At 39.1% G+C, this 27,292-nt stretch overlaps 1 protein-coding gene across 3 annotated transcripts; it reads right to left on the reverse strand.

Moving 5' to 3' along the window:
- Positions 1-323: 323 nt before the first annotated feature.
- On the reverse strand, positions 324-27,126 carry arhgef6 (Rac/Cdc42 guanine nucleotide exchange factor (GEF) 6). 3 transcript variants are annotated; one of them, XM_013271351.3, is made up of 22 exons: positions 26,828-27,126; positions 25,682-25,765; positions 23,903-23,987; positions 20,600-20,715; positions 19,586-19,790; positions 18,694-18,746; positions 18,223-18,317; positions 17,975-18,070; positions 16,263-16,385; positions 13,877-14,015; positions 13,531-13,590; positions 11,407-11,553; positions 10,454-10,540; positions 9,921-10,002; positions 8,420-8,535; positions 8,062-8,241; positions 5,932-5,952; positions 4,207-4,303; positions 3,834-3,920; positions 3,617-3,713; positions 3,306-3,360; positions 324-2,767 (listed from the first exon to the last, which is right to left on the reverse strand). In XM_013271351.3, exons 1-22 carry the CDS (start codon positions 26,990-26,992, stop codon positions 2,645-2,647), a joined length of 2,313 nt encoding a protein of 770 aa, XP_013126805.1. In that variant the 5' UTR covers positions 26,993-27,126; the 3' UTR covers positions 324-2,644. The 3 variants fall into 3 exon arrangements, with proteins under 3 accessions (XP_013126805.1, XP_005467501.1, XP_013126806.1); XM_005467444.4 differs by having other exon boundaries at positions 3,617-3,716; positions 26,828-27,125; XM_013271352.3 differs by lacking the exon at positions 5,932-5,952 and having other exon boundaries at positions 3,617-3,716; positions 26,828-27,125.
- Positions 27,127-27,292: the final 166 nt, after the last annotated feature.

The raw sequence follows: 27,292 nt of genomic DNA on the forward strand, positions 1-27,292 counted from the left end.
CATAACAAAACCTACCACACTGTCATTGTCACGGTGGAGTACAAGAGCATGGAAAGTGTGAATCTCTATGGAGGTGTACGAAGTTGCAGAGGAGGTACATTCTTAGAGAATGTCATCTATTCTAGTCACTCCTTCCATCCTGTTTCTCACTACCGCATCTGAGCAACATGCAAACTCCTGAACCACACACATGATGAGCACAGCATGGAAAAGCCTATCTCTGTGGATTTCCAGTGTGAATGAAGGAACGCCGTTCGTCGTTAGTAGAAATCTTAAGGAGTTTTCCGTTACTCACTTGGATAAATCAATACCAAATGCTGAGCTCCACGTATTATATTAAAGTTTTAATAAAAGAATGATCATACCAAACAAAGTACAGGGTATCTAGAAAAAAAAAAAAAGCATTACAATACTTGCAACAACAATAATTGCATAGAACAGTCTTTCAAAAACAAAACACACAGTGGTCTGGAGAAAAGATTTCAGACAAACGGGTTAAAAATTGGATTTCAACTCCTTTCCACCAGTAAGTGCTCACTGAGACTATTGGGAATTTGAAACTACAGTATGCGGCGCTTATGAGAGCAGTTTTTACAGCAACAGCGGTAATGTTACTCTCAGCAGCGAACATGTGAAAAGACGGACTCACACATCTGTACAGGAAGCAGCAGTAATGCCGGAGAAAGTCTAGATGCTATCACTGTCCCAATTCAAATAATACAGGGCAGCTTCAGCACCTGAGCAGGCATTACCCTGCAGCCATGCTCGAGCGAGACAGTGACCCCGTTACTGATGTACCAGTGCTGCCCTGTATCACACACAGTGCTTCAGAGTCCCTGTAAAGAGGCGCACGAGATCTATGTGAACAGCACTTCACATACAGTAATACAACAGGATACATTTTGAGTCATTTTTAATCAATTTAAATTTGATTACCATCAAGAGACTTAATTAAATAAAGGCAAATGAAATATAACGAGCACTTAACTTGAACTTTTTTGGCCAATAAATTGTATTTTTTTTTTATTGCAATTACTCCAACTTGGGCCCACCATGCTGGGACCAACCCAGAGGGTCAGTTAGTAAAGCAGTCACTTATTGCATTTCAGAAGCATCTACTGCCTCTCTGCAGTGCAGTAAGATAAGGAAACAGTGTTGACAGTGCACACGCTAAAACCACATAAGGAAATGTACCGTTGAGAGTCCTCGAGAGGCTGTTAAGCCCCGTTTTCTTTTTAGACCCACTAAAAGCTTGAGCCATTTATTACAGCACACCGACCATGATATTTCAATATGCATTGAGTCTTGGCCTGGTTTTAAAGTCTCTTTAGTTTATTTAACCCCTTCAGGAGGCACTTTAAAAAAAAAGCTGAGCTTTACTCTAAACCGACAAATCGTCTCCATTTCCTCTATCTCCATCAGCTCAACAGGAACCCACAAGGATACCATAGAAGCTGCAAAACAAAAACATCTAAATTCTCAAGGCATGCTCTTATACGAAAGTAATCTTTCCTCCTATGTGATGCAAAAATTTGTTTTTTCCCTTGGCTTAAAGCCAGCGGATTTTTTTTTCCTGCCTTTACATATCAGTGTAGTTAATTAAAAGACAGACATAAAGGCAGCAGAACAATATCTAAAAAGCCAACACCACAATGAAATGCTTGGGTGAACAATAAATAGCTATGCAATTTATATGTTAAAAGGATTCTTGGATATATTTTAGTACGAAGAGTAAGGGTAATATCTTTGTCATTATTTGTGTACTCTTGTATAATAAAAGATACATAGTAAGATCTTTCCTATTTTAATACGCAGCTGCATCCCTGATAGCTTTGGACTATATATCTGAATATCTCGATTATCACATTTGTGATGCAGAATTCACACTGTAGATACATGTACATTCATGCAGTTTTTAAATAAACGATGACGGGCTCTGTTTTAAAACTAAGATTACGACGATGAGCTAACCTGATTGTTTGCCTAAAAAGCAGCCTGGAAATGTGTAATGCGAATGTCTAGAATAATACACACACAAAAACAAATCACACATACATAAGAGAGATTCCCCCCCCCAAAAAAAAAATATCTATTTTCCCCATAGGGACCCTTATGCCAAATAAAATACAACAATGACAAAGTCATGACGTGAAAAAGAATAAAATCAGTCCCCTTGATAACAGAGGTGCATGCAAGAGAACAGCCATTAAAATTAATGGCTTCATACTCCTTTTCTATTTCCAAGTGAAGCAAAAGAAATGGTGGCAAACTCTCTCTGTCCTTGTCCAAAATTCTTCCATTTGCTGGGGAGTGTTCACAGTGCCAGTCACCAAGGGGGGATTGCTTGTTTCGTCTGAGTTTAGCTGAGCTGCTTCAGAAGGAAGCATGTGTACAGTCTCGTCTAGGTCAGGAAGAAAGAAATCAAGCTCCAGAACCCCTGAGAGCAAGTCCAAGCCTGCTCTGTGTGATTGAAATGTGATAACACAACATAGATACACAAATACACACTCGCGCGCGCACACACACACACTTTCTGCCTCCCCACGCCCCCCCTCCTCCCCTCCCACCCCGCAAGCGTTGTTGCAGAAATGTTGACACATACATGCACAGCCACACACGAATGCTGATGATTGGATGGTTGTGCTCAGTGGGCGCCGTCATCCCAGCCACAATCATTCTTCTGCTTAGCCAGTTTACGGACAAGTCTCTCAAGCTCCTTACGAGACTTCTGCTCCTCCTCCAGAAACTGCTTCATCCACTTATTCTCCTGCCACACATTGAGTAAAATAACAAAGTTTAAAAAAAAAAAAAGTTATCCGAGGTAGGAGAGTTATCAGAGGTATAATAATGCAGATATATCAGAGCCTTTCGAGGATGAATTTCAGGAAGTAAACAAGAATTTGAGGACATTTAAATTCAGTTCTCTTCTTACTTACTGCCAAAAACCACCCCAAACCTTTAAATATTTTATTGAGGATATACGTCTAAATAGCGAGCAGTCAATTTTTGAACATGAGTCTCCTTTGTGCTTGCACTCATTTCTTTCATCTCGTCTGCTCTCAGTTTCACCATGTATGCGTAAAAGCCCCACCTCCCCACACATGGAGCAGAACTTGAGTTGGAAAAAACGAAATGATTTCATTACCAGAATTAAACGCTGAAAGTGACTGATTATAAATGTCCAAATGACCAAACAAACTCAATCTGATACACAAAAGAGAAAAGCAGGCAGGAAAGGAAACAGAGTGACTGCTGCCCCCCAGACCACCTATATTCTTGCATTAGTGATCTCCAATCTCACTCACCTTTTTAAGCTCATGAACCTCGTCCTTTAAAGCATACACGGCATCAACCAGACTCCTGGAAAAAAGGGTAGTATAGTGTTTGTGTCATACTTCAAGATATGATATGCACCCTCTCCATCTCAAAGAAAGCTAATTATTTTGCACTTCAAACACATTTACGTACATCTATACCCACACATATGGTAGACAGACAGCATCTCAACAGTTTAAACAGGATTAACATCAAAAATCTGAATCTATCTGCAGAAAAAAAGTAAATAAATCTGAATTCAAGTACACATAAAAAGAGTACTAAGTAATTCTATCCTTACTTTTCCTCAATAACCGTCTGCCCGTTGCTCTTCATTTCCTCCACAATGATCTTCTCTTCCTCTGGCAGGAGCACCTGAGGGACGCACTCTTTCCGTACTGCTGTATAAACACACAAACACATAAAATAATGACAAAACTAAAAAAATATGCAAGAGCATAAAACTCTAAAAAGGCATTACAGACACAATTCATCCACATCGTTCTGCAAATACACACCCGTGGTGCTCTGATGCAGGCTGGCTCCCGTGCAATATGCCTCAATTACCCTCAGAATCTGAGCATCCTCCTCCAGAGCAACTGTACCTGTCAAAACCAAAGATTGCCATTATTACACAGCACTCTGCTGAAATGAATGCAAATGACATTAGAGGTGTAAGGCAAGAAGTTGGTTCTGTGTGCGCTCTTCTTCATTGTTCATTTTAAGATAAAGCAGCTCTGCAGAACCCCCAAGTCTGCTCTAGTGATTTAAACCATATATGTTACATTATTTCTGAGCAACATCATTAAAAGAACATAACTTATTGTTTAAAAGCTTGTTTGGAGCAATGCTTTACGCCTCCCATTCCCTAATATAAGGCAAGACACTTACTTCTTCTAATGTGAATGTCATCATCAGAGGGCTTGCGCTCTTTCCTCCTATTTCCTGGCAAGAACTTCTTCATAGGCCGTGGGCTCTTGCTGGTATCCTGGAGGTGGTCGACAATAAACTAAGTACATCTCTGTACACAAAATCCCTCCTTCAACACACACAGAGCAACACACTTCTGAAAGCCAATGGTCCAAACCAACCAGAATGCAAGCTTAAAGGGATGTGCATCCCATGTGAATAAACATCAGTAAACACACACACACACACACACAAATCCATCAACAAACACAGCAGCAAGCATGTGATGATGACCAAGACCAAATTAGCCAGTGATCTGTGTTAATATGTACCTTGCCTACCAGAGTTGTACAAAAAAACAAATTACTATGACTTATTTCATCACCCTTTTTTTTTTTAGCTATATCTTTACCCGCATCCCACTACAGCAAAGGCAGAAGAAAAAAATACTTTCAATATAAAAGCTTTATCTGTGGTCTGCATCACTTAGAAAACCATGAGAAAGGATCTTATCTAAATAATTTATACAGTGCATCAAACCATGTGGTTTTATGAACTGCTGACTTTGGGGTCTTAGAACAGTCAAAATGATGGTTTCACTAAACATATGAAAAGTTGCGCTTTGATGACTAATTAACGTGTTAAAAACGATTCCTAAGTCACAGTGACGGTGATGTACCATTACATACAGGTGCTGCAAAATGACTTAAGAACATCTTATGATGTCATTTGCCCCGCGTCCTTGGCTGGAACTGAAAAGTTGGTCGAACACGCAACTGGAAACGGTTGATTCATGGGACATCCCTAAACTTCGCTGAAACGGTTTTCTCGTAAGAATCAGGAGGACGGAGTGACTCCTGATTGTCACCACCTGTCTTTTGAAACCTCTGAAGAGGCCACAGGACTTACAATAATGCAGGTGCACGGTGTAAAGGTTGTTTCCCTATATGGGTTTTGCGTGCGGGGAAGTCATTTCCCAAAGTTGAAGGAAAGGTAGATTCAGGTGCTGTTCCATTAGCAACTCAGCAATTACTCAAGCGCAGAATGACCTCACACGTAAAAGGTTATGAAGTATATGCATATGAAGCTATTTTGGCTAACGTCTTAAACGACTGACTAAGCTGAGCTTTTCCGCTCATTTAGAAGTTGGTGTTTAAACTTGCGCACCTGTCTGGATCAAAAACAAAAAAAACTACATCACTATGCATGGAGAACATAGTTTCCACCAGGTTTTCCATTAAATGAACTTGAACTTAAATGAAGTGGGATGTCATCTAAGCCAAAAAAGCATACTTAGTCTGCTGATAATTTAAATGTGGAAACATATTCATGGCTGAATGACTGTAGACCTCAATATGCTCTGTGCCTACATGTCCAAAAATAGCTTCCCTAGTACAATTTTCTACTATTGCTCCTTCAGAGAAGGATTTCAAAAGATAGCTGATGCCGTACATGACGACTAGAAGACAAATAGCAGATTTGCGGCACCACAGAAACAGGAAACTAACAGATGACAAAAAGAGAGGGGTGATGCAGAGAGAGCAATGACATGCTAGCTCAACACTGGAGATAACACACACACACACACACACAACACACACACACACACACACACACACACACACACACAGGCAACCCCATCCCACCTTTCTCAGCCCACATCCTCCCACACACAGAGAATAGAAACACAGTGAGGTCTAACCTTACCTTCATGATATAAGACATCCTCTACAGAAGGCAGAATGGAGAAAGAGAGAAAGGGGAAAATGTGCATGAAAAATACAATGAGAGGAGGATGCGCTAGTGAGAGTTAATGATGAACATTTTTAAAAACCCATCTGCCATTCACCTATTCTTTGTCTGTGCAGAACAGGGTGATTTTGGTTTTGTATAAAGAGAGACGTATAAGGAAAAGAGAAAACTGACAGAAAGACAGCAATGCATTCAGGACATGTGCATGCAATCTCTATAAGATAAATAGACCCAGATGGCTGCAAGCATGCTGCTTGCACCTGTCTTCAAATTTGTTGTCAAGAAGGCATAAAAGCATATTTAAAATACAAGACCCATGTTAGTTTGCAGATATCACCTGTGATACACTGATATCTATTCAACATATAACCAGACTCAAGTCGAATTGAAACTTTTAAAAATGCTGACTTGATACTTTTTGTGAAAAGCTTATACCACCCACATAAGACCACACGGTAAACATCACATTGCTCATAAAAAAGTAGCTCATAACCACTGATGCAGTCATCTTTCTTAAATGCCAGGCACCCTTGGTGACCTTGCTGCCATTACTGGAAAATATTTCCTCAGAACAACACCTTGCCTGCCCATATTTCGGGAACACTTTCAGTAGCTTCAATATGGTTCCCCTTCTCGCAACTAAAGCTAAAATGATGCCCGCTGCTTACCTTTGAAAGGTCGCTTTAGCTAACAGACACCCTGAACTGTTAAAGTCACAGGTATTACCACATTTTTCAGAGCCTGTGACCACATACATTTTAGTTGTGCGCACCAAACCATATTTTGTTGCGCTGATGCACAGCATTAATGTGAGCTACTGCATAGCAATACCACAGTTCCTTCTATTAATGTCTAAACCACTAAATGATTATTTGGAACAACATATTACCAAAATATAAGTTCACTATGTCTCAAAAAATGTAGTATTCAGATAAGACTGGTCAACCACTTTATCTCATTGCAATAATTTTAGTAGAGGAGTCTCAATTCAGAAGAGAGTCCCACATCTCTTCTGGTACATCAATTTTAAAATAATAATAATAAACAACAGACCTAAATTCTCAAAATAACATAAAAGTACTGAGTAAAAACATGTGTATGTGTTAACTAGTTGAATTGCGACACTGAGAACAAAGAAGCAGCTGTTTGGAACACTTTAGTATTTCAGTACCTCAGTACTTCCTGTGTCCGGTGACATTTAAGCCATAATTAGTGCTGACACTTGATTTAACCCATATGATGCTTTACTAGTAAAATAATAAATAAATCTATAACTCTAAGTCAAGCCATTTCCTCCCATACTTGTTTTTAACTGTGCAGACTTAATATAATTCATAACCATTAACATTTGTTAAGCTTACTCAGCACTGATTAAGTTATGTCAGTTATGGAAGCGGTCTAAGAGCATACTGGTGTTGAACTTTTAAATTAAGAACATTTCACTTTAGTTTCAATCTAAAAAAAAAATTATCATACCCTAACTATGTAACTATGTCATTTACTATGTCAAACTAACTGAAGTGAGCCCAGTGCCTCAAAAAAAAAAAAAAACAGCATCCGGTGAAGTGCACAGTAAAGCGAGGATTTCAGACAGGTCTTTGTAATCTTAAACAATCTTCTCGGTCCTATTAATTCTAAGAATTTTTCATAAAATGACAGTTAACTTACAAACATGGACTATAACACACACACACACACATCTACTTTGTGCTTGAAATTTAGTTTGTACATCTTAAAAATGTAACATACCAGCCAAAAATGGAGACTGAGCTCTCTCGTGCGTATAAGCCGAATGTTTATATTTAGTTTATTTAAAGTTCGTGTGTACTTTACTTGTTTTTTAATATTTATTACGTGTCTAGTTTTTATGGCTCAAATTTCATTAGCATTTAGTGCATGTAATGGAAGGCTTAGTCTAAAACACATCGCTGTAAGGCTTGACAAGTTAAGAACAAACACGGATACAGCGGTGGGCAAGCAGAGGAAGGGGACTTCTGCTATTGGTACAGTTTTCTGGCAATGTATCGAATGACTGATACTAAGAGACTGGTGTGGGTTTGTTTGTGCAACTCTGCAATTTTCTACCTCTTTGTAGCCCAGAGCGGCTGAAGGTTTGAGGGGAGGTGCAGGCCGCAGACAGCTGAGAGACCAGGGCTTGCTAATCTTTGGTGGTTCCAGGGGGCCACGACTGACACTGCTGAAGCTGCCCTGGTGATGTGGGTGAGTGGTGGCACCGATCATGCTCACTGGTTTACCATCTATACTCTGCATTGAACCAGACAAAAGGAAGCAAAGCAAATACATGAGAATTACTGTGCATGTGTGGTGAAACACGAGTCTGCCGTTTGTCACTTTTTGGTTTTCACACCTGGGAACTGTGTAGGATTCACTTTTGGTACTGTTTTGAATTTATGTATATACATGCGGCTGTCTCTGTCCTAACCTTTGAAATGGTGCTGGCAGGGCTTCCACCTTTGGTAAAAGGTTGAAGGTGCTCCAGCCATTCCTGTAACTCCTGGGCACTGCTGCAGAACACTGTAATGCGATCAATCATGCTACCTGCAGCAAATAAGACAACACACAATAAACGAAGAGCTGCTCTCCTTCACAGGTGTTACATACAGCGTTTACGTAGACTCATGATGGGCATGAATGTCCTCAGAACAATGAGAAAGTTTAAGTGACTCAGTGAAGCTCTAAGGAGGAGAACTGCCGATTTACACAAAGTCGCCAAGGTCGGGAGAAAGACCCAAACTGTCAGTCTCAGGTGGGGTCTTCGGGAACAGCCCAGGAACCACCAATGCTCAGGCCTGCCATGAACAGGAAACTCTTATATCGCCATGGACTGAAAGGGTGCCAACCTAGAAAAGTAACCGCTTTTGGAAAAACGATGTTTTTTTCTGGGCAGCGACTGAAATTTCCCACTGCTACCCGCATGAACAAGCCAAAAGCCTTCTGGATCAAAGTTTTATGGTATGATGAGAAAACGACTGCGTTATTTGGCCACAATGATAAGAGTGATAAGTAGTTGCCAACTGTCAAGCATGGTGGTGGTAGCATCAAGGTGCACTGAGAAACTTGGTAAAGGACATTTAACCAAATATTAGTAGGGATGTATGTATATATTTGATCCTGTATGTATATTTTTGCCCCTGTTCGGATTGGAGAAAATCTAAAATAAATTAAAAATTGTACAATTATTCTTCCTTTTAAAGTAATTAAAGGTTAATGCTAAATAATCATTCCACCCTGGATAAAGAACACTTCACAGAAATCATCTAAATTACCATGACATTCACGTCCATGATGAGTGTATGTAAACTTCTGACCACAACTGTACCATTCATAAGACCAACGTATGTCACAGCCAGAGCAGTACTACCCATATTTTATATTTTAGCAATAATCAAAGCATTTTTGAAAAGCCTTATGGTTCTAATATTGGAAGTCAAGACACTGAAAATATGAGGTTTCGCATTTACAAACAATCACATTTATAACATTTCACATCGTTATACAGAAAACAGCTTTCTTTTTAAAAAAAAAAAAAAAGAAGAAAAAGAAGAGTGGAATAATGGATGGATGGCTTTTTTTTAAGGAGGCCAGACTGACTCCACCATTGGGCTAATTTTTTGTCATATTGACAAAAAGCCCTGCTTTGTACAAACACGATGAACTAATGAAAGCATGAATACTTTACAGGGGGAAAGTGTTGTCCTGAATCACTTCAAATGTTAAATGTTAAATGTTTGAATGGAATCTGCCACAATTTAAACAATACAATGAATTGGTTGGTCAAATATTTATTATTATATTTATATTATTATATAAGAACAATATCACTGTCCTCTCAAATCTTTTTTTCTTTATTTTTGTCCTAAAATTTCAGAACTGGATAAGTGGAAGGAAATGGAGGGATGGCTGGTTGGATTTTAGATGCAAACCTGTGATGTCAAAGGCAAAGTGGGAAATGTCTCCATCTTCTGCGTGCCTCGTTACTGTGGTACCTGTTAGAGGCAGTCTTCCCTGAATGGATGAAAACCAAAGACAGAGGAACACTCAAGTGTAAAAAAACTAAAATATGCAGAACTGTGTATGTTGTGATCAAAAAAAAAGGTTAATCAAGAAAAGTCAGGATTGGATAACATTAGGGACAACTGACGTTTAATGAAACACATATATGTAACATGTATATGTAAAGAAAATGTTGAAACTGAGCAACTTCAAATGTTTCTTCACTCTATTCTAAGATAGTATCTAGTTCATGTTTTAGACAGTGTTTCCACAACTGATGGAATAGAAAAAAAAAGGAAAACAGTGATTTATATTTAGTACACTTACCCACTTGGTATTTATTTATTGCATAAGCTGCCATTTGCAGCTGACTGAATACATTAAGTTTGACTAAACACTAAATCAGCCACAAGTTTATACACGATTTCAAAGCGTTTGTCTAGATGGGAGGCAAATGACATACCTGATAAATAAAGCCACTCATCCGGGGACTGGCAGAGAGCATTACTAACACATTGGGGAAAAGCATGAGGTAACGCTCCTCTTTTTCCTAAAAGAGAGACACATGGTAATTATTTTTTCCAAACCTATTGTGAAGGGAACAACATTGATTGGTTATGGTTTTTTTGGTGGTTTTTTTCTTGAGTTATTCAAGGTAAACCAAAGTGATTCATTGCACTTCTTTGCAAGAGGCAAGCCGTTTCAGGTTTCCCCTCCTAATGTGAAAAAAAAAGTGAGCATATTTTAGCTCCGGTTGCACCAGGCCAGTTTGGGAAAACACTTGTTTGTTATATGAATGGAAATTCAAATGAGTTATGAAACAAATATGGTAATTGTTATGCTGGTTGGAAAGCGGTTGGCAGTGATTAAAAAAAAAGGGGGGGGGTGAATCCAAATGTGTATCTTGGGCTTTCTTCCAACCACGGACTACGAATCGACCCCTACACAGAAACCACACATGAAAGAGGAGACGGCTTTTAGGTCTGCCTATGGCCTACTTAGGTTTCAGTTCTGATACTTGAGGGGGGTATTGATTTAGCAACAAAGGGGAACAGACTTCCGCACCCACAGTTCCTGAAAACTAGAAACTTAGTTTGTTTTAAAGATTGGTACACTGCTGGATCTCAACAGGAAAAGAGAAAAATGTACTACAGATAAATTATCTTTTAACTAACAACAATTATTTGTTGTTATGAGAGAGCAGTAAAGGAGCCAGGCAGCTTAATTAATTAACTGATATGATTGTTCTCAAATGCTACAAGGACTGGCTTTCAGAAATGGGAAAATACTACCAAACCTCTGATTGTACACATATTCTAAACTGACAAAGGGATATTTTGTGCTTAGTATTATTGCAGCAGTTCCACTATAGTTTGGCTGAATGAGCTTTTTCTCATTTGGTAAAACCTCTCTCACCTCACTGCAGCCATTTCTCACATGGACCTGGGACGTGTAGGCCACATGACCAAGACTCTTCATGCTTTCTCCCTCCCATCCCCGCACAGGTTCTGACAAGATCTGCAGCTCCAGGTTCTTGCGCTTCCGCAGATCCTGGCACTGTGTCTTAAGCACACAAGCACACACAAGATTACAAAACTGTGCAACATGCTGGTGAAAATAAGTCTGATGTTTTTCTGAACACTTTTTTCTTGCCTTTTAGCACTACTGAGTAACAAGCAACAGGATATTCTCTCCCCCCTGTGGATATGGCTTTGAAAATGTAACCATTACCATGTACGTAAAAGGCATAAAAATTAGCATGCAACATAAACTAGTACACTTTTCAGGTGCTGTGCAGGGGTTCTCCCTCTTCAAGCAGAAAAAAGTGACAATGCAACATTATCACGTCAATCAAAAATTAGGTGTTTTTTTTTTTTGTTTTTTTTTGTTTTTTTTAAAGAGCACTGTAAATTAGCATAGCATTTCTAAAGTACCAGCCATCCTAACCACACTCAACACACACAAGGAAACGTCAGACTTGCAAATTACAACGGGCAGTGATACGTGATGCCTTTTTTTGTTTCCCCAGTTTCCTGTGTAGAAGAAACGAGTGAGTCACTTTATCTGCTCTTATGAGGAAGTCAAAGCAATACTGGGGAATTTGTGTCTTAGGGTGGCGTTCGCTCAGGTATAGTGCGGTTGCTCGTTTCTAATCCAGCTCTTTTAAGATGGCATTTCAGTTCCCACCCACCTTAGGAACAATACGATCACTCAACTTCAAGCAGAAAAAAGGATCACTGCATTGTTTCTGGGTTTTTCTCCCCTATCAGAGCTCTGCTTGATTATGCAGAATTGTGCTAAACTACACTGTCGAATGAAATGAAAACATGTAAACACGAAATTGAAAGTGTGATAACATTATTTACCAAGAGCGTCATTTTCACCATTAACTAGTTCCTTATTAGCGAGCATATTAGCAGCACAATGGCTTTTATGCATCACCATTTTCTACACCTAGTAACCATTTTCCCTCATTTACCATCCAAGTCCTGTTTAATGACAATATGTAAGGATAATAAGCTTTACTTTGTATAAGCCTCATTACAGAAGATTGCGCTGTAACATAAGCAGTCATTCACCATTATCTGCAGCTGATCCGTTTTTGTGCAAAAGAAACCACAAGTGTTAGTTTCCAAATACATCAAGCCTTTTTAACTCAGAATACAGTTTTCATTATTTTATAAAACTGCCTACTCTTTACACCAGGATCTGACACTGACACACACAGCTACTGAAATGACTTCACCTATTATTCAGCTATTCTTAGTAAATGGATTACATCTTGAAAAAACTGCAAATTTATCCATTTGTCATTAACTGCCTTAGCAAAACCTTAATTGGGGAATAATGTGCAGGCAAGAACTCACTATAATTACTACTGCTGGGCACTATTAACACTAGCACACTAAAGCAGTGGTCAGTCGTTTGGTACCGGGTTGAGGCTCGGGTGTTAAATTTATGGTTTTCAGGGTTTTTATCGTTAACTCGGTTTCCCTGGGTCTTTTCCTGTGTGCTATGAATAAAATATTTTTTTGGTACCGGTACTGGTTTTATTTTGCTGTATTTATCCGTGACACCTTAAAGGCCGGTCCGTAAAAATATTGTCAGACATAAACCGCTCCATGGCGCAAAAATGGTTGAGGACCGCTACACTAAAGGATTAATGCGTCCTTTATAATGACTAAAAAGGTTGAAAATGTACTCATAAATCCTACAGTATATTAATATTACTAAAATATACTAAATGATTGACTTAAATAGTTGATGTGCAATGTGCTGTTAAATGTTAAAATATTGATGACAATGAATTATTATTCAAGATTATTATTCTGGGAAAAAAATTACATTTTAATAAATATAATCCATATTATAAATTTTCATGCAAAACTTATTTTTTTGGGATAGTAAGGGTGGTATGGTAGTACGGTCCTGTAAGGAGGAAATCCAGGAGCTTCACAGTCTGTCATAACATTATCCAGGCTGTTTAACCCAGGCTTCCTCTACAAGTTCACTCCGATCCTTCTGACTCCACAGACTTACCAAAAGGCTCCTAAACGCCGCTGTTGCCTTTACAATGTCAGTGTAGTCAGGGTGGGCTTCCTGTGGTGCAAATGAACATTACAGGTTTAAACATAACAGTCATTATCCTAAAGGAATACAAGAGCACATAATAGGTATACTGTGCAACACAACGGGAATTCAAAGACTGAAAAAAATCATTTAATGCAAGTTGTTTAATTTATGAAAATACATAGTGTAACTTTAGTGGTAGTTTAGCTTCTGTAAGTAAAGCAAGTGAATAAAACACAGTAAAAAATATTATATTGTATTTATACTTGTATATAATTTCAATATACTTTTTATATGTCTATGCTCTCTCCTTTACCTCCACATGTCTCTCTAGCTCCTGTAGCAGGGTAGGGTATTTTTCAAGCCTCATGAAGGGCTTACTGAGGCTGGTGGTCAGGGTCATGACTCCTCCAGTACTTGCTCCATGGCTCTCCATGAACTTCTCAAGTTCCTCACTAAGACAACACACACACACACACACACACACACACACACACACACACACACACACACACACACACACACATATATATATTTATAGGCAGTATTTTATAAGAAAAGTGTGTCCAGGGATGAAGTACAGAGGGGAAAAAAAACAAAAAATCAAAGATTACTGGTAACAAGAAAAACAGGTTTTTGAGTCTAGATTCCATACAAGCTGTAAGCCAGGTATTTATAAATTATCATATACAACTTTGTTTTTACTATATAATAAATTGTAGGATAAGCTTTAAAATTACAACATAACCATGTATTTATTTAACAAAACTTGTTGTGTTGAATTGCAAAACATAGGGGTGAAATTTTGTATTTTTAATAACACAACGTTTCCATATATAACACACATTAACCGCATTATCAAAAGCTCTCACTTTCACAGAACTATCCGACCAGTAAAATGAAACAAAGTGTGCAGAAAAGCTCAAAGAATTAGTCATTTTAAACACAAATACATCCATGTTTCATTAAAGTGACAAATGACTCGACAGAGTTCAGAAATCTACACTAAACAGTGGAAACACTGCTGAGAAACAATATGAGTGTCCTCATAAAACAACACCGTGTGATAAGCTTTGACTATATTAATTGTCACGCTATTCAGTTGTTAACAAGATCAGCAACTCGATTGTAAATGCAAACGACAACCTCGGACAACAGCACCTCTTCATGTTTACTTGAATGAATAAATAAATAAATAAATGAATAAAATAAAATCAGTACAAGTTAAGCTATATTTTTGCCTGGTAACCGGTTCTTACATGCTACAACAATTTTTTGTGCTATAGTAGTCATCATATGTTTAGATTTTTTTTTAAATGTAATATTTGTATTATGTTCACGTTTTGTGATGGTATATTGATGAAATCAAAAGTAACAACATGTTATTGTGAGACCTGGAGACAGAACATCACATTTTACCGCACACTGCCCTTTATTTGTTACAGCAAACAGAGCCGATCGCACTGCAAAACAACAGTAACTGAAGTGTATCACATTTGTGGTGCATGTGAGAAAATCTCATGCATCTTTGATGGTCAAATATTTCACAGACAGTGCAAATCAGGTCAACATTGGTTTGGTGCAAATCTAAGTCGTTAGCTGCAACATGATCGCTTCAAACGTGGTTTGAAGAGATCGTCATTCATGAGTTTCCACGATCCAAAACATAAATCTGCAGCAGCACTAACTGGTACAAAAGGGTAAATGAGAATGTGACAAAAAAGGCTCCTGCAACCGAAATGCAAATGTGCTTACTGTGAAAAGCGCTCTGTGCGCCTGTCCCCATAACCACAACGCTATACACAGTATCCTGTCAACAGTTGACTTCCTGTGTGTAATTCAACTTAATCTTCAGCTCGCAGTGCAGAAATAGACTAGACGCCTTAACATTACCCAAGGCGGTACCATTTAAACTGCATCATGGAACTTTCATTATTATTGCTATACACATAAGAGAAGCCCTTACTCAATAAGAATTATGAATTTTATTAGCAACTGAACTCCAAGAAACATCAGGAGACAACACGCAGGTTTGACACTAACACTTCTTTACCTTTACTGACACCTTGTGGTTCAAAGTAAAACGACATGAGATCATTAAAATGGTGCGCAGTGCCCCCAGAATTTAAACATAAACCAACCACATATTCTTTTCTCCCATATCATATTAACCCGTATGAAAAAAAAAAGAGGTGAAGAAGCTTTACTGTATCAAACTTCAACTTACCAGTAAACTTTAGAGTGTACTTCAAAGAAGGTCAGTTTAAGACAGTACAGCATTTATATCCAAACAATGACAGAATTTCTTTGACTGCAAAAACTAAATAATTTGCTGGGCCTTGAAGATGTCAAACTATGCAGTACTTAAAGAAAAAAGGCGAAAGAAATAAAAATATCTGTCACCTGCAGAAATTTGACTTGTTTTCCCCAGGAAAGTATTTCATTCACCTTTAGGTCAACTTGTGACTTTTTAAATGGGGTTTCATGGGATATATTATTGTCTAAGGAATGCCACTAACATAACATTTATTAAAAATGCAATACAATGTTTAGCTAAAAAAAAATCAAATTCAATCACTGGAGATGATGGTTACAAATCTGCACCACTGGTTTCTTTTCGCTTTGAAATTAAAAAGCGAGACTTCTCTCTGGCATGGTTCTACATGTCCGACTCTGGTGTTTTGTGCGCAGGGGGGGCTGACCTGTGGTCGGTGAGGATGCAGACAGCTGAAGGGTGGCTGGAACAGTAAGCCAGGTACAAAGCCTTGATCTGACACATTAGGTTTAGATAGCAGGCCGCCACTCGCTGCTGTGACTCTGGGACCCTGCAATGTCAGAGAAACAGAGCCAAAGTCAGAGAGGTGAAAAGAGTGAAAAAAGGAAGATGGTTGTTAAAGAAAAGAGAGACACAGAGACAAAAGATGGCATAATAAATAAAATAAAAGAAGTGAGCATCTGTTTTTGTTCACGATTTTGTTCAATTTTAGCAATAGTTCTCTGGGCTTTCAGAAATTATGTGTTAATTGTTTTTTCACTCGGAGGCAACTAACTCAAGGAAAAAACAGTATTGTCTCTACAACACAGACAGCTTGGTAAATAACCAGTTCAAATAGTATCGTATCGACTCGCAGCCTGTCGCAAGCACACATCACTTGTTCTAGTTTCTTTAGCTGAATCTATGAAAAATACCATAGATGACGGAGTTTGACAGACATAAAATAGCATTTTTACACCGACAAGGCAATTCCCAAAGAGCTACAGTATTAGCTGAAAACTTGGTATATCTTAGCATAGTGTACAGTGTGTCCTTAGGAAATTAGAGGAAACTGTTGGCAGGTCTTTAAAAGAAAAACCAAAACCAAAAACACAAACATCTAAGGAACATGAACTGAATCTGAAAGCCACGTCCTTAAGAAATAGGGGAAAAAAACCTTCAGTTGAGATGAGTGGCTACGAAGAAAGCAATTTTTAAGAAAAGGAAACAAGTCTGAGGTACACCAAATTCCACAAGAACTGAAAATCAGTGACAACAGGTGTGAAGGAATCCAAATTTGAAATTTTTGGTTCAAATTGTCCTTATGTACAAAGGAGAGACGTACAACAGTGAGTGTCCAGAGCCATATGTAAATCATGGTGGAGGCTCGGCCATGGTTTAGGGCTGGAAGTGGTAGAATAGTACCATCTGATTGACAGCAGCTTCATTCTTTGACCATTACCCCCAAACGCACCGCCAGCTGTCATCTTTTCTGTGTTCTTTATAGAGCAACATCCAAAGAAGAGCCTCGAATATCCTTCAAGAAGCCTGGAGAACTATTCCTGAAGACTACCTTGCACATTTCAGTGTATCACCACCTCTATCTTCCATTTTCCCAGTAAATTATAAACAAACTAGAGGTGGTTTAAGTCTGTAAATGTAAGATTAAAGCATCAAGCCCAACTTATTTCATTAGAAATATTTCAGAGGTGTTTGGACTGCACAATCTATGTGGCTCTAAAACTTCTTCACCACCAGTGCATAAACAAATCAAAAGGAATTTTTCAAATATGTGTGTGCAATAAGTAGCTGTGACCCATTTCAAACACTTCTCAGCTCAGTTTCAAGATGATATTTGTACCATAGAGAAATAAATAGGAAGAGATGTCTGGGAGGAAGGAAGTGATTGCAAAAATATTATCAAGTATGGTTCGTTTTGGAGAACAACAAGTATAGAATTTGTGCAGCGTAAGAAATGAGATGAAACTTAAAACTGGTACTGTTTTACAGATGCCTTTTAACTATGTCTTACAGAACAATCACAGGGTCCATTAGGGTCCATTGTGGTCCAAATGTTGCTCTTTACTAAGAGTGGTGTAAAAGAAGTTAAATATAACCAATGACAGACTTTTTGGCATGTCTGCATCCAGAATTACTTACTTAGTACACTCCTCCAAAGCCAAACACAGTCCCTGCTGGAAGCTATTGATATCCTCCAGATTTCCACACAAGGTGGCACTGTCTGCACTGCTGAGCCTAAACACAGAAGTTATTTTAGAATTCACTGCAATTTTGACAACTTCAAAAACACTGGCATCATGTAAACATTTCTCACATTAAGCACAGTTGTAATAAATGCATGCAGTTTTTAATCGATCCTGTCACATCTGCTGTTTTATTGCTCTTACTTGTCACTGGATTGCAGGGGTCGTAGGTAACAGTTCAACACGGTTTGTAATTCTTTGAGAAACTCTCGCTCGTGTTCTAAGATGTCCTGTACCACCTGCGAAAGCAGCACAGTGAGCAGAATATTTAACATCGCACACACACGAACAAAATCAACGACACAAATATTAAAAAACTAAACAAACTAAAACCTAAAGAAAGTCTGACTGGCAGTATTCAAAAAAAATGCACAAAGTTGAAGCTGAATCCCAAACCTTCCAGATCTTAATTTATTCTGGGAAAGTAAATCACTTTCAATCAATGATTAACATCCGTCAGCACCAAGAAAAAGTACATTCTGACAAACTCCATTAAACATCTAAGATACAACATTTACTATTCCCAAAATATTAAGATAAGCTCTGCATAAAATACCTTTAAAGCAAAGTCTTACAAAGAAAACGTACTCATTGTCCTGCATAGCTCCTACTTACCACACTGTAGTAGTTCTTAGTCAGCTGAGTTCCTTTAGGTGACAATGGTTTCTCTATAGAGAGAAAAGCAATAAGGATTTTTAAGCTTCATAGAAATACTTGATCATAACCATCAAAAAAGATATTAAATGCATTTATACTAGATGTATATTTTGGGGGGGAAAGAAAGGGGAAATAATTATATATGTCCTATTAAAAAGAAAAAGAAAAAAAAAAATTAGAAGTTGCCATTCTTCTTAAATACATAAACTACAACCCCTTTCTCTAATGTCCAAGACAGCTTTTTTCCCCCTTTTATATCTATATTTATTCTAAGATGCAAATCATATCAAATACTTTGTGCTGTACATTGTCAGCTTTTGTGTAACTGTGCTATTCTATCACGTTGTTTCTGAAAAAAGAAAAATAACAATGCCAATACAATACCATCAGGACACTTTCAGATATGCCAAATATGGTCATAACCTCAACTTCTGTTCCTGCGCTATAGTGCTGAATGGCCAGAAAGTGCCTTTGCAGAAGATTATGGTGAAACGGTTGATCTTTTGGATATACCATTTTATTTCTCATTATTAATTAAGAACAAGATATTTGTGTAAAGTGTTCTGATAGTTAACATATGAATCATATGAATCAATTTATCTTTGAGTCTAAGTAAATGTTAATGCTAATTTTGAAAAAAAAAAAAAAAAAAAGCGTTTAGCAGAATGGGATGACTGACAATGAAAAAGAAGGTGACAGCAAGGAAGTGTAACACAGCACTAAATGCAAATTGCAGAAACCTAGAAAAATTGAATTTCTGTATTTTGTCCCAAAAGACTCATAACACCATTATACGGCTACATCTGTGGAAACAGCAATTTCACGGTCCAGACAGAGCAGCGAAACTCACCACAGGGTTTGATCTCACGAACGTAGTTACTTGGAAACCAGCCCGTTTTGCCGTTGAGCGTGCCCTCCCACCATCCTCCCTCCTCCTGGCGTGTCACAAGGATCACTTCACCTTTATTGAATGACAGTTCATCCTCATTGTTCTGCTTGAAGTTGAAGCGAGCCTTTACCATCAGCTGCCCACCTCCACCGTTCTCAGACATTTCCTGTTGAGAAAGTTCGTCACAGCCCGAAAGCAAGACATCCAAACCCATCAGCAGGTTTCGATTATACATTTCAGGTACCTCACAAATGGTTGGTTTATTTTTAAACAATTCAGTTGTTATTTTAAAATTTGACTTAAAAAATTAAATCAAGAAATCTACGGCTCTAATTTTATATTTCTGCGTTTTGCAATTATTGTTAAAATTGTAGCATTAGCAGCCAAGGACCCAGCCACACAGCCACAGAATGAATCAAGTACATCTGCCAATACAATGATTCATCTACACTTCATGGTAGGCATTAATAAAAATATACACTCAGACCAAACTCATACGCCGATGTAGCGACGTTGCTTGCAGTTAGTTTAAACCAATTACAAGCCTTCAAATACTTTTATAGGTGTGCCTCTCCCCACACTCCTCCTCTGCGACTGACTGGTCAAGATGCGCTTGATACATAACGCGCTTGCTGACTGTGACTGTGTCTGGCAGGAGGTATTTCTCCAGGAGGTAATAGTACAATCCAACCACAAATGTGGGCAGAGGAATGGAAAATGAGAATACTACTAATACTTTTTTTTTATCAAAACACCATTTTTAAAGTAACCACCTAACTAAATAATAAAAAACAAACGGACAATTATCTACATGTAAAGTAAATGTATAATGAAATTTCCACACCATCTTTATTTTCTCTCTTTATGTAATTATTTCTTTACTATGATGGGTGCAGTCATCTGTGCTAAACATCCACTATATAAGCTGCAAACAATACATTTGTATAAATAACAGGTAAAAAAGTGAGACTGTACCACTGATTTGGATTGTCTCCGCAGAGAGCCTTTGGATTTGGCAGAAGACAGCGTGTGTGAAGACGCCTGACTAGGAGAGGGGGTACCGGACTGAGGACATCTCTCAGCAGCACAATCTACAAGCACACACAGAGGAAATACAAAGCTTCATACGTCAGTTACCTTTATGTTTAAAATTATGACTCTCTCATGCACACAGTTCATGCAGGTACACATACTTCCATGGGCTGTCAGCCTGATGATAATTCAAGAGTATGGCCCATCGCTTTGTGCAGCCCCAGGACATTGAACACACACGGTCCACAAATTTAGAGTTTCTCACAGAATAATGTGATTTAGCCAAAACTGACACACTGTTCCAAAAAAAGATCAAGCAGCTGAAAAATCACAAAGCAACTTAAAAAAAAACCCCAAATGTACATATATCCAAGTGGGCATTCAGTCCAGCAAATATGTCTGCTTGAAGAGAAAATCAAGCTCAAGTTTGTGTTGCTGACACCGAACCCCTCTGCGCTGTCATCGCTGAGCCACTGCAGCACAGAAACTGTGATTTAGGGTCAGTAGCTGCCAGTTGTCCCACAGCATGACTGCAGCTCTAGAAATGGGCTGACCGAGGTATCAATTTTGTTGTCAGTATTGACTTGAAAAGTGACACATGGTGGTACTGCAAACCTCTTCTAAGCTAACAAGCAGAAACACTTACTGAAGACTGCCTATCAAATGCCAACTGGATGCTAGCCAAATCCACCCTCTAATCCTTTAGGAAAAAAATCAGAGAAGAATGAAAAATAAAGTGAGGGGACTATTTAGCCTTTGTAACCTCAAATTCAGATCAAATAAAGAGTTCAGCTTTGAGGCTATAAAACTGGCAAGCGCTTAAGTGCACTTTAGCAGGAAGAAAATGTGACGCTTTTTACGTAAACAGCATAAAATCTTTTGAAGGGAAAAGGCTACCGATTCACTATTATTTTCCATATGCAAATATGTCCGGGTTCCACACACTAAAGCCTAAGAAATATGAGGAAAATGGCACTGAAGGCAGTGGCAGGTGGGGCTCATGGAGTCTGCATGCCACTCGTCACACACAGAGAAGCCTAACAAGCCCGTCTGTCAGCTAAGCTCCGTGGCTGCCACTGTTATTTCAGTATGCATACAATATTCAAAGCAGTTAATCTAAACAAACATAAACTCTGGACACAGGTACACAAACGACAGGAGCTGACCTCAGAAGAGGACATAAAGCAATAATACAGAGGGGCACTTGTATTCACTATCAACTAAATAATCAACTTCAAGTCAAGCTCAAATACAAAGACGGAAGAACAGCTGCTGGGCATAGCTAGCCTGTAAAACATTTGCATATCAATTACATCTCAGCACTGAGAGACGCTTCTGTTCCACATTTTACACAGTGGCATGCATCGTGCTTTCGTTTAAGTGCATTCAAGACACTGGTTGTCCAAAAAGAAACTCCTTGAACGTGTTAATATTCTACCAAATCAAGGTAGGGGTTGGGGATGGTCACGAGAAATGAACAAAGCATCTGATTTTTCCAGGTGAACAATAATGTGATCAAGGCCAACAGCCTGAAAGAGTCAGCCAAACAAAAAAAGTTGTTCTTGGCACAACAAGTATTGCTCAAGCTTCAACCCGTTCAGCATGTATGATCTTTTCTGCATTGCGGAAGTAGGTGAAGTTGGGCCAGGAGCCTCTGCTCTATTCCTAAAATATTCTGTAATTCTGAGACATCGGCATCGCTTCCTCACTGGGAACAACGATGATGTCCGAGTAACATCTGCTTTAGGTGGTTATAATCCCCACAGAACCACCTCACTTTTTGAACCTAATGTCAACTATGAAATCAAGGATCGCCTCAAAATTTGTTTGGTGTTTTTTTTGTTTTTTGCCAAAAGATACTTTTCAACAACTGATGTAAAATTACCTTCATATCCTTAAACCACCTTGTTTTTGTAAGGACAATCCAACATTCATGACTGCGTGGAACAGCATTCTTGATGGACCACGATGAAGCCACAATGAGTCCAAAACTCAACGGTGAAAGAAAAACAAACAAATGCATCTACATCACAGGGCAGCAAATGGCAGCACAATGTATATGCAGACTCTTTGCTCATAAACTAACCGACTGACAAAATAATCTAGCTAGTGCAGGCTGAATGCCTCTGCCCTGAACAATCATCGAACTGTAGCTGAGAATAAGGATGAGGGTCTTTGGGGACTTGAAAAAGCTGAATAGTACACAACATGTCCTCAAGCTGTTGGCGGTGAGAAGTAAAGGGAACGACTTAACAAGTAGAGAAACATCTTTGTAAACACAATGGAGCGAAAAAAGTGGCTTTCTCGAGTGAACAATTTATTCATCACTATGTATGTATCTATGTATGTTCTCAAACCACTATGCCAATAACTTGATATAACAAATCACAGACAGCAAATTCACAACAAATCACAGAGAACAAAATCAAATAAGCCAATGAAGTTGAAGGAAATGTCCCAAAACTTGATGATGGTGCAGTTGTGTTAACTGTATTTAAATGTATCAGTTCAGACACATTTCTCGCTCTACTATAAAAAAAAACCAAAACAAAACAAAACAAGAAAAGACTGGACATTAACACACGCATGTTCTCAATGACATGTGTAACAAAGCATATAGAGGTGGCAGATTTGTTCTAAAAGTTGCTGACTGAATAATTCTAAGGCTGCGGGTTCTCCGGCAGCTGTTAGCCAGATACTGAAGAGATACTGTTATTACCTTGTCAGTCGCCCCAAACAGGGACTCTTGAGTAAAGTAATTAGCCCCAAATTGCTGTAGGAATGCTGCAATGCGCACTACTTTGTGCTGTCCTTACTGAAGAAATGCACTTATGTACAGTACTCAGTTACATAAGAAAACAGAGAAAAAAGAGAGCAGGGTGTTTTTTTTGGGGGGGGGTGTATTAGGCCAAGGATTCACATGAGTAAATATGGCACACAGCGTGACACAAACACAAACTGTCATGCCAGCTGCCCACCTATACTAGAACCAATCATAATATCGAAGGGCTCCATGGATACAACTGGTAGATTAAGGCAGAAGAACACCAGTCTCATCAGGACACATATACAAGACATGACATCTTACCTGACTACACGTGCTTTCGCTTCATTATCTCAGCTCCATTATTATAGGAATTATTACTGAAAAGGCATCTAATTCTTTCTTTTCATAACATGCTGTCAGTGAGGATGAAACATTAACAATCTCCAACATTCAAGATCAGAAAGAAGGCAAATTCTTACCTTGTGTTGCAAAGTTGACCGCCAGCAAAGTATTTAGGACCTTGCCAAAATTGTCGCCAGTGTATAACCACTCTGGTTCAAACACCTGGATGGAAAATTTCAAAAGGTCAAAATTAGATCTGTTTTTCCCCTTCCCCCTCTGATTAAATAGATCTTGCACTTGTTTAGTGCATACATCCACAGCTAGAGAGACAGAGACACTCGCTCCAGGTTATTGCACAAACAATGGAAAGAGACACACATAATGAAATGCACACAGGGATTTGAATAAGCCTCTAACAAGACAGACAAAAACTGACATGTTTGACCCATATTCTGTGTCTTAGCAGTTTGTAATAAAACAGGCAGCGTTGCAGGCACACACAGATGCTCACTCGCACACTGCTGCTCGGTCAGTCTCAGACAGCTATCTTCTTTCCTCCAGTGGATAAGGTTTCACATTTTAAATAAAACATCTTAAATATAGGGTTTGAGTAGTATAACCTGCATTATGAGTTGTGTACAACATCTATAAGTGTGATCATTACATCGCTTAATGTGGGACGAGCCTTAGGGTCGATGTAACTAACAAGACTTGCGCTACAAGTTGAAAAAAAAGATAAGGGAAAAAGAAAGCTGGCACATAACATTACCTTTACAAATACTGGCTTTACATCACCAAAAGCAAAACAAACCGTTGGTCATCACGATAACTGTTGCCAGCATTCACAAAGGTTTTGGCAGGGGTCAGTAGTTTCAGTGAAAATGTATTTATGAGTGTAAAAATCAAAGCAAATAAATCTTCACATACAGTTAATAACACAGAACAAATATTGGAGAGCCCCAACAGTAATTGATGCTTCCTCTTTCTGCATCTCGGGGCAGAAGTGAAAGCAGAATGACTGCTTTCTCCAGTCACAGGACAAACAGGCATTATCAGCTATAGCAAAAAGGGATGAAAAGTTCTCTTAACATGATCACATCACTGACCAAAGGATGGGCGAGGTTTGCCATAATGCCACACAGACATCCCCTGGCTGCTACATTTAATAGCGCCTCTCCAAAAACCTCTGCCCATGAGCTACTGGCTGGCTGCAAAAGGTCTAATTATGGGCTAGGGCACAGTTGGTGGATAAAAGCAAAGGGGACCTCCCAGACATAACAAGCCAGCTGGGCAGACCTACTGAACCACTTGACTTTGCAGTCAGCCAGCCTTGCTGACTCAATTGGCTGTTTTAAAGAAACCAAGCGTTGTGATTCAAGACCAAAAAATATTATTTTTAAAGCTGGAAGAGACATTAACGTCCAGTGTGGTGGTAACAAACAGGCTGGTACAGAGACAGGGTAACCTCCCAACATCTGGAAATGATACACCACTTTTCAATATTAGGGAATGCACTGAGCGAAACAGCACTGCTTTGGGGATTTTTGACCTGCAGCAAAACTAACCATTAAGTCACGAGTGCATGCAGGAGAAAAGTTATTAACAAGGAAGTAAATGCTGTTCAGAACTAAGTTGTACCAATTTGAAAACAGACAGTGAAGTCATGCAGGCCAGCACTTCACTTGCTGACTGATTAGTGAGAGTGAGTGACAGCATGTCTGTTTATATGGCTCACTCCACATGGACGTGAGGGGAAAGCATATGCCAGCAGGGTAAGCAGATCAGAACACAAGCAAGAGAGTGTTCACATCTTGCAGTAGACAATTAGGAGATAACGGCAGAGTGAGGTCAGTGTATTTCAACAAAACATGCCTCTGAATATAAAACTTGACAGACCACACATTGAGATAACTTACCTCCACTTTCAAGGACGAGCATCCTTTTAAAAACTCCTTGATGTTGGAAATGCAGTCTGCTTCAGTTCTCGGGTCCTGGCAATACTGAGTACACGAAATAAATATATAAACACATACCTCGGCTTAGTATGTCAAAGAGGCATCTGACACACTTATCAAACGCTCAAGGCCAAAGCTACAAATCACTTCAGTATACACTGAGCCCCGCAGTAAGTAAAAGAGATGCCGCAACCCGACTGTGGCAACCTAAAGTTAAGAAAATAACTGTAGATTCTTCCTGCGTCTCCTTCATGCATATATAACCATTACCACCTCAAAACCGCCGTCAAAGTAGCCTTACTCAAGCAACTTCCGCTCATTTTACAGTTTCAAAATAAAATCCCCATCGACGAAAAAAAAAAAGCTGACGTTTGTGTTTTTTTAAGCAAACTTCTAACAGTTCCTGTGAGACCAATGTTGTATTGCCACCGAGAATGTATGTAAAACTAGGGTGATCCGTCTGCCATACAAGGGAGAAGTTAGTACTTCCGATTTTGTTTCGGGCTCACGTTGTCGCCGCTTTGCGCTTTTTTGTTCTTTTTTTTTTTTCTTCAAAGGGGAGGTCGCACCGGGAAGAGCAGCCGCTCAGGAGGAAGTGACGAACTGTCTTTGCAACTGTTATTTATCACTATCAACTTTGCCATCTAAAACAGTGAACACAAGTTGTTTTAAAATTTATCACCTTTAAAAAAAGGAGTCAAACAGTGTGGCAAACTCCTCCGTTTGTTCTGTACAGTACGGTCTATGCGCAATGTTTAGCGCACACTTGCTACTGAATTTGCCCTGTTTTGGTGGGTGTTCACACTGGCTCGCACCTCTCAAGAATGCGGAACATTTCTGTCGCTTCACAGGAAACCATATCGTGTATTCGCAAGTCTGAAACTCTAACTGTTGCTGTTGTTTTTGACGCGACACGCATCGCGCAAAACTATCACAGACGGCTGTTCAAACTTCATGGTTCGAGTTCAGTGAGCTACAAAATCGCAAAGGCCTGCTGGAGGGAGAAGTTCTCGTCGGTATCACTTTCATCAAACCCCTCCCTTCTTTTCACCGTCGACGGATCGTTTGGCATTTGTTGACTCGAGTTAGCTTAAATCAATAACTCACCTTGGGAGTGAAGCCAGGTATGAGGCGCTCCGAGAGCTTGCACAGGACGACTCCATCCTTGAGCGAGGTTTTCAAAAACTCCTCCGGATCCGCTATGTTCTTTTTAGGGGAGCTAAGCACTCCTAATGATATCAACCACGTTACAGTCTGCTCCTCTGGATTCATAGCTCCACGAAATGACCATTGCCTAAGCCTGCATTGCTTTTAATTTAAAAAGGAAAATAGCTGGCGTCCTGTTCCGTATCAATATGCAACTCACATCCGCACTTCTGCTAGAAGTTTAAAAAAAAAAAAAAGAGGCGGAGGGGGGGGGGGAGGACGACGCTGTTTCTACACGCAAAACTGATGATCACCCCTACTGGCAAATAGGCACCTCAACAATAGGGTTTTTTTTTTTCCGTCTTCCCCCTCTGCAAAGTAGCACATGCTGGCAGAGGGCAATCATAATTACATACTGAAATACAG

Source organism: Oreochromis niloticus, linkage group LG2 (genome assembly GCF_001858045.2).
Source record: "Oreochromis niloticus isolate F11D_XX linkage group LG2, O_niloticus_UMD_NMBU, whole genome shotgun sequence".
In the NCBI taxonomy this organism is placed as follows: Eukaryota; Metazoa; Chordata; class Actinopteri; order Cichliformes; family Cichlidae; genus Oreochromis; species Oreochromis niloticus.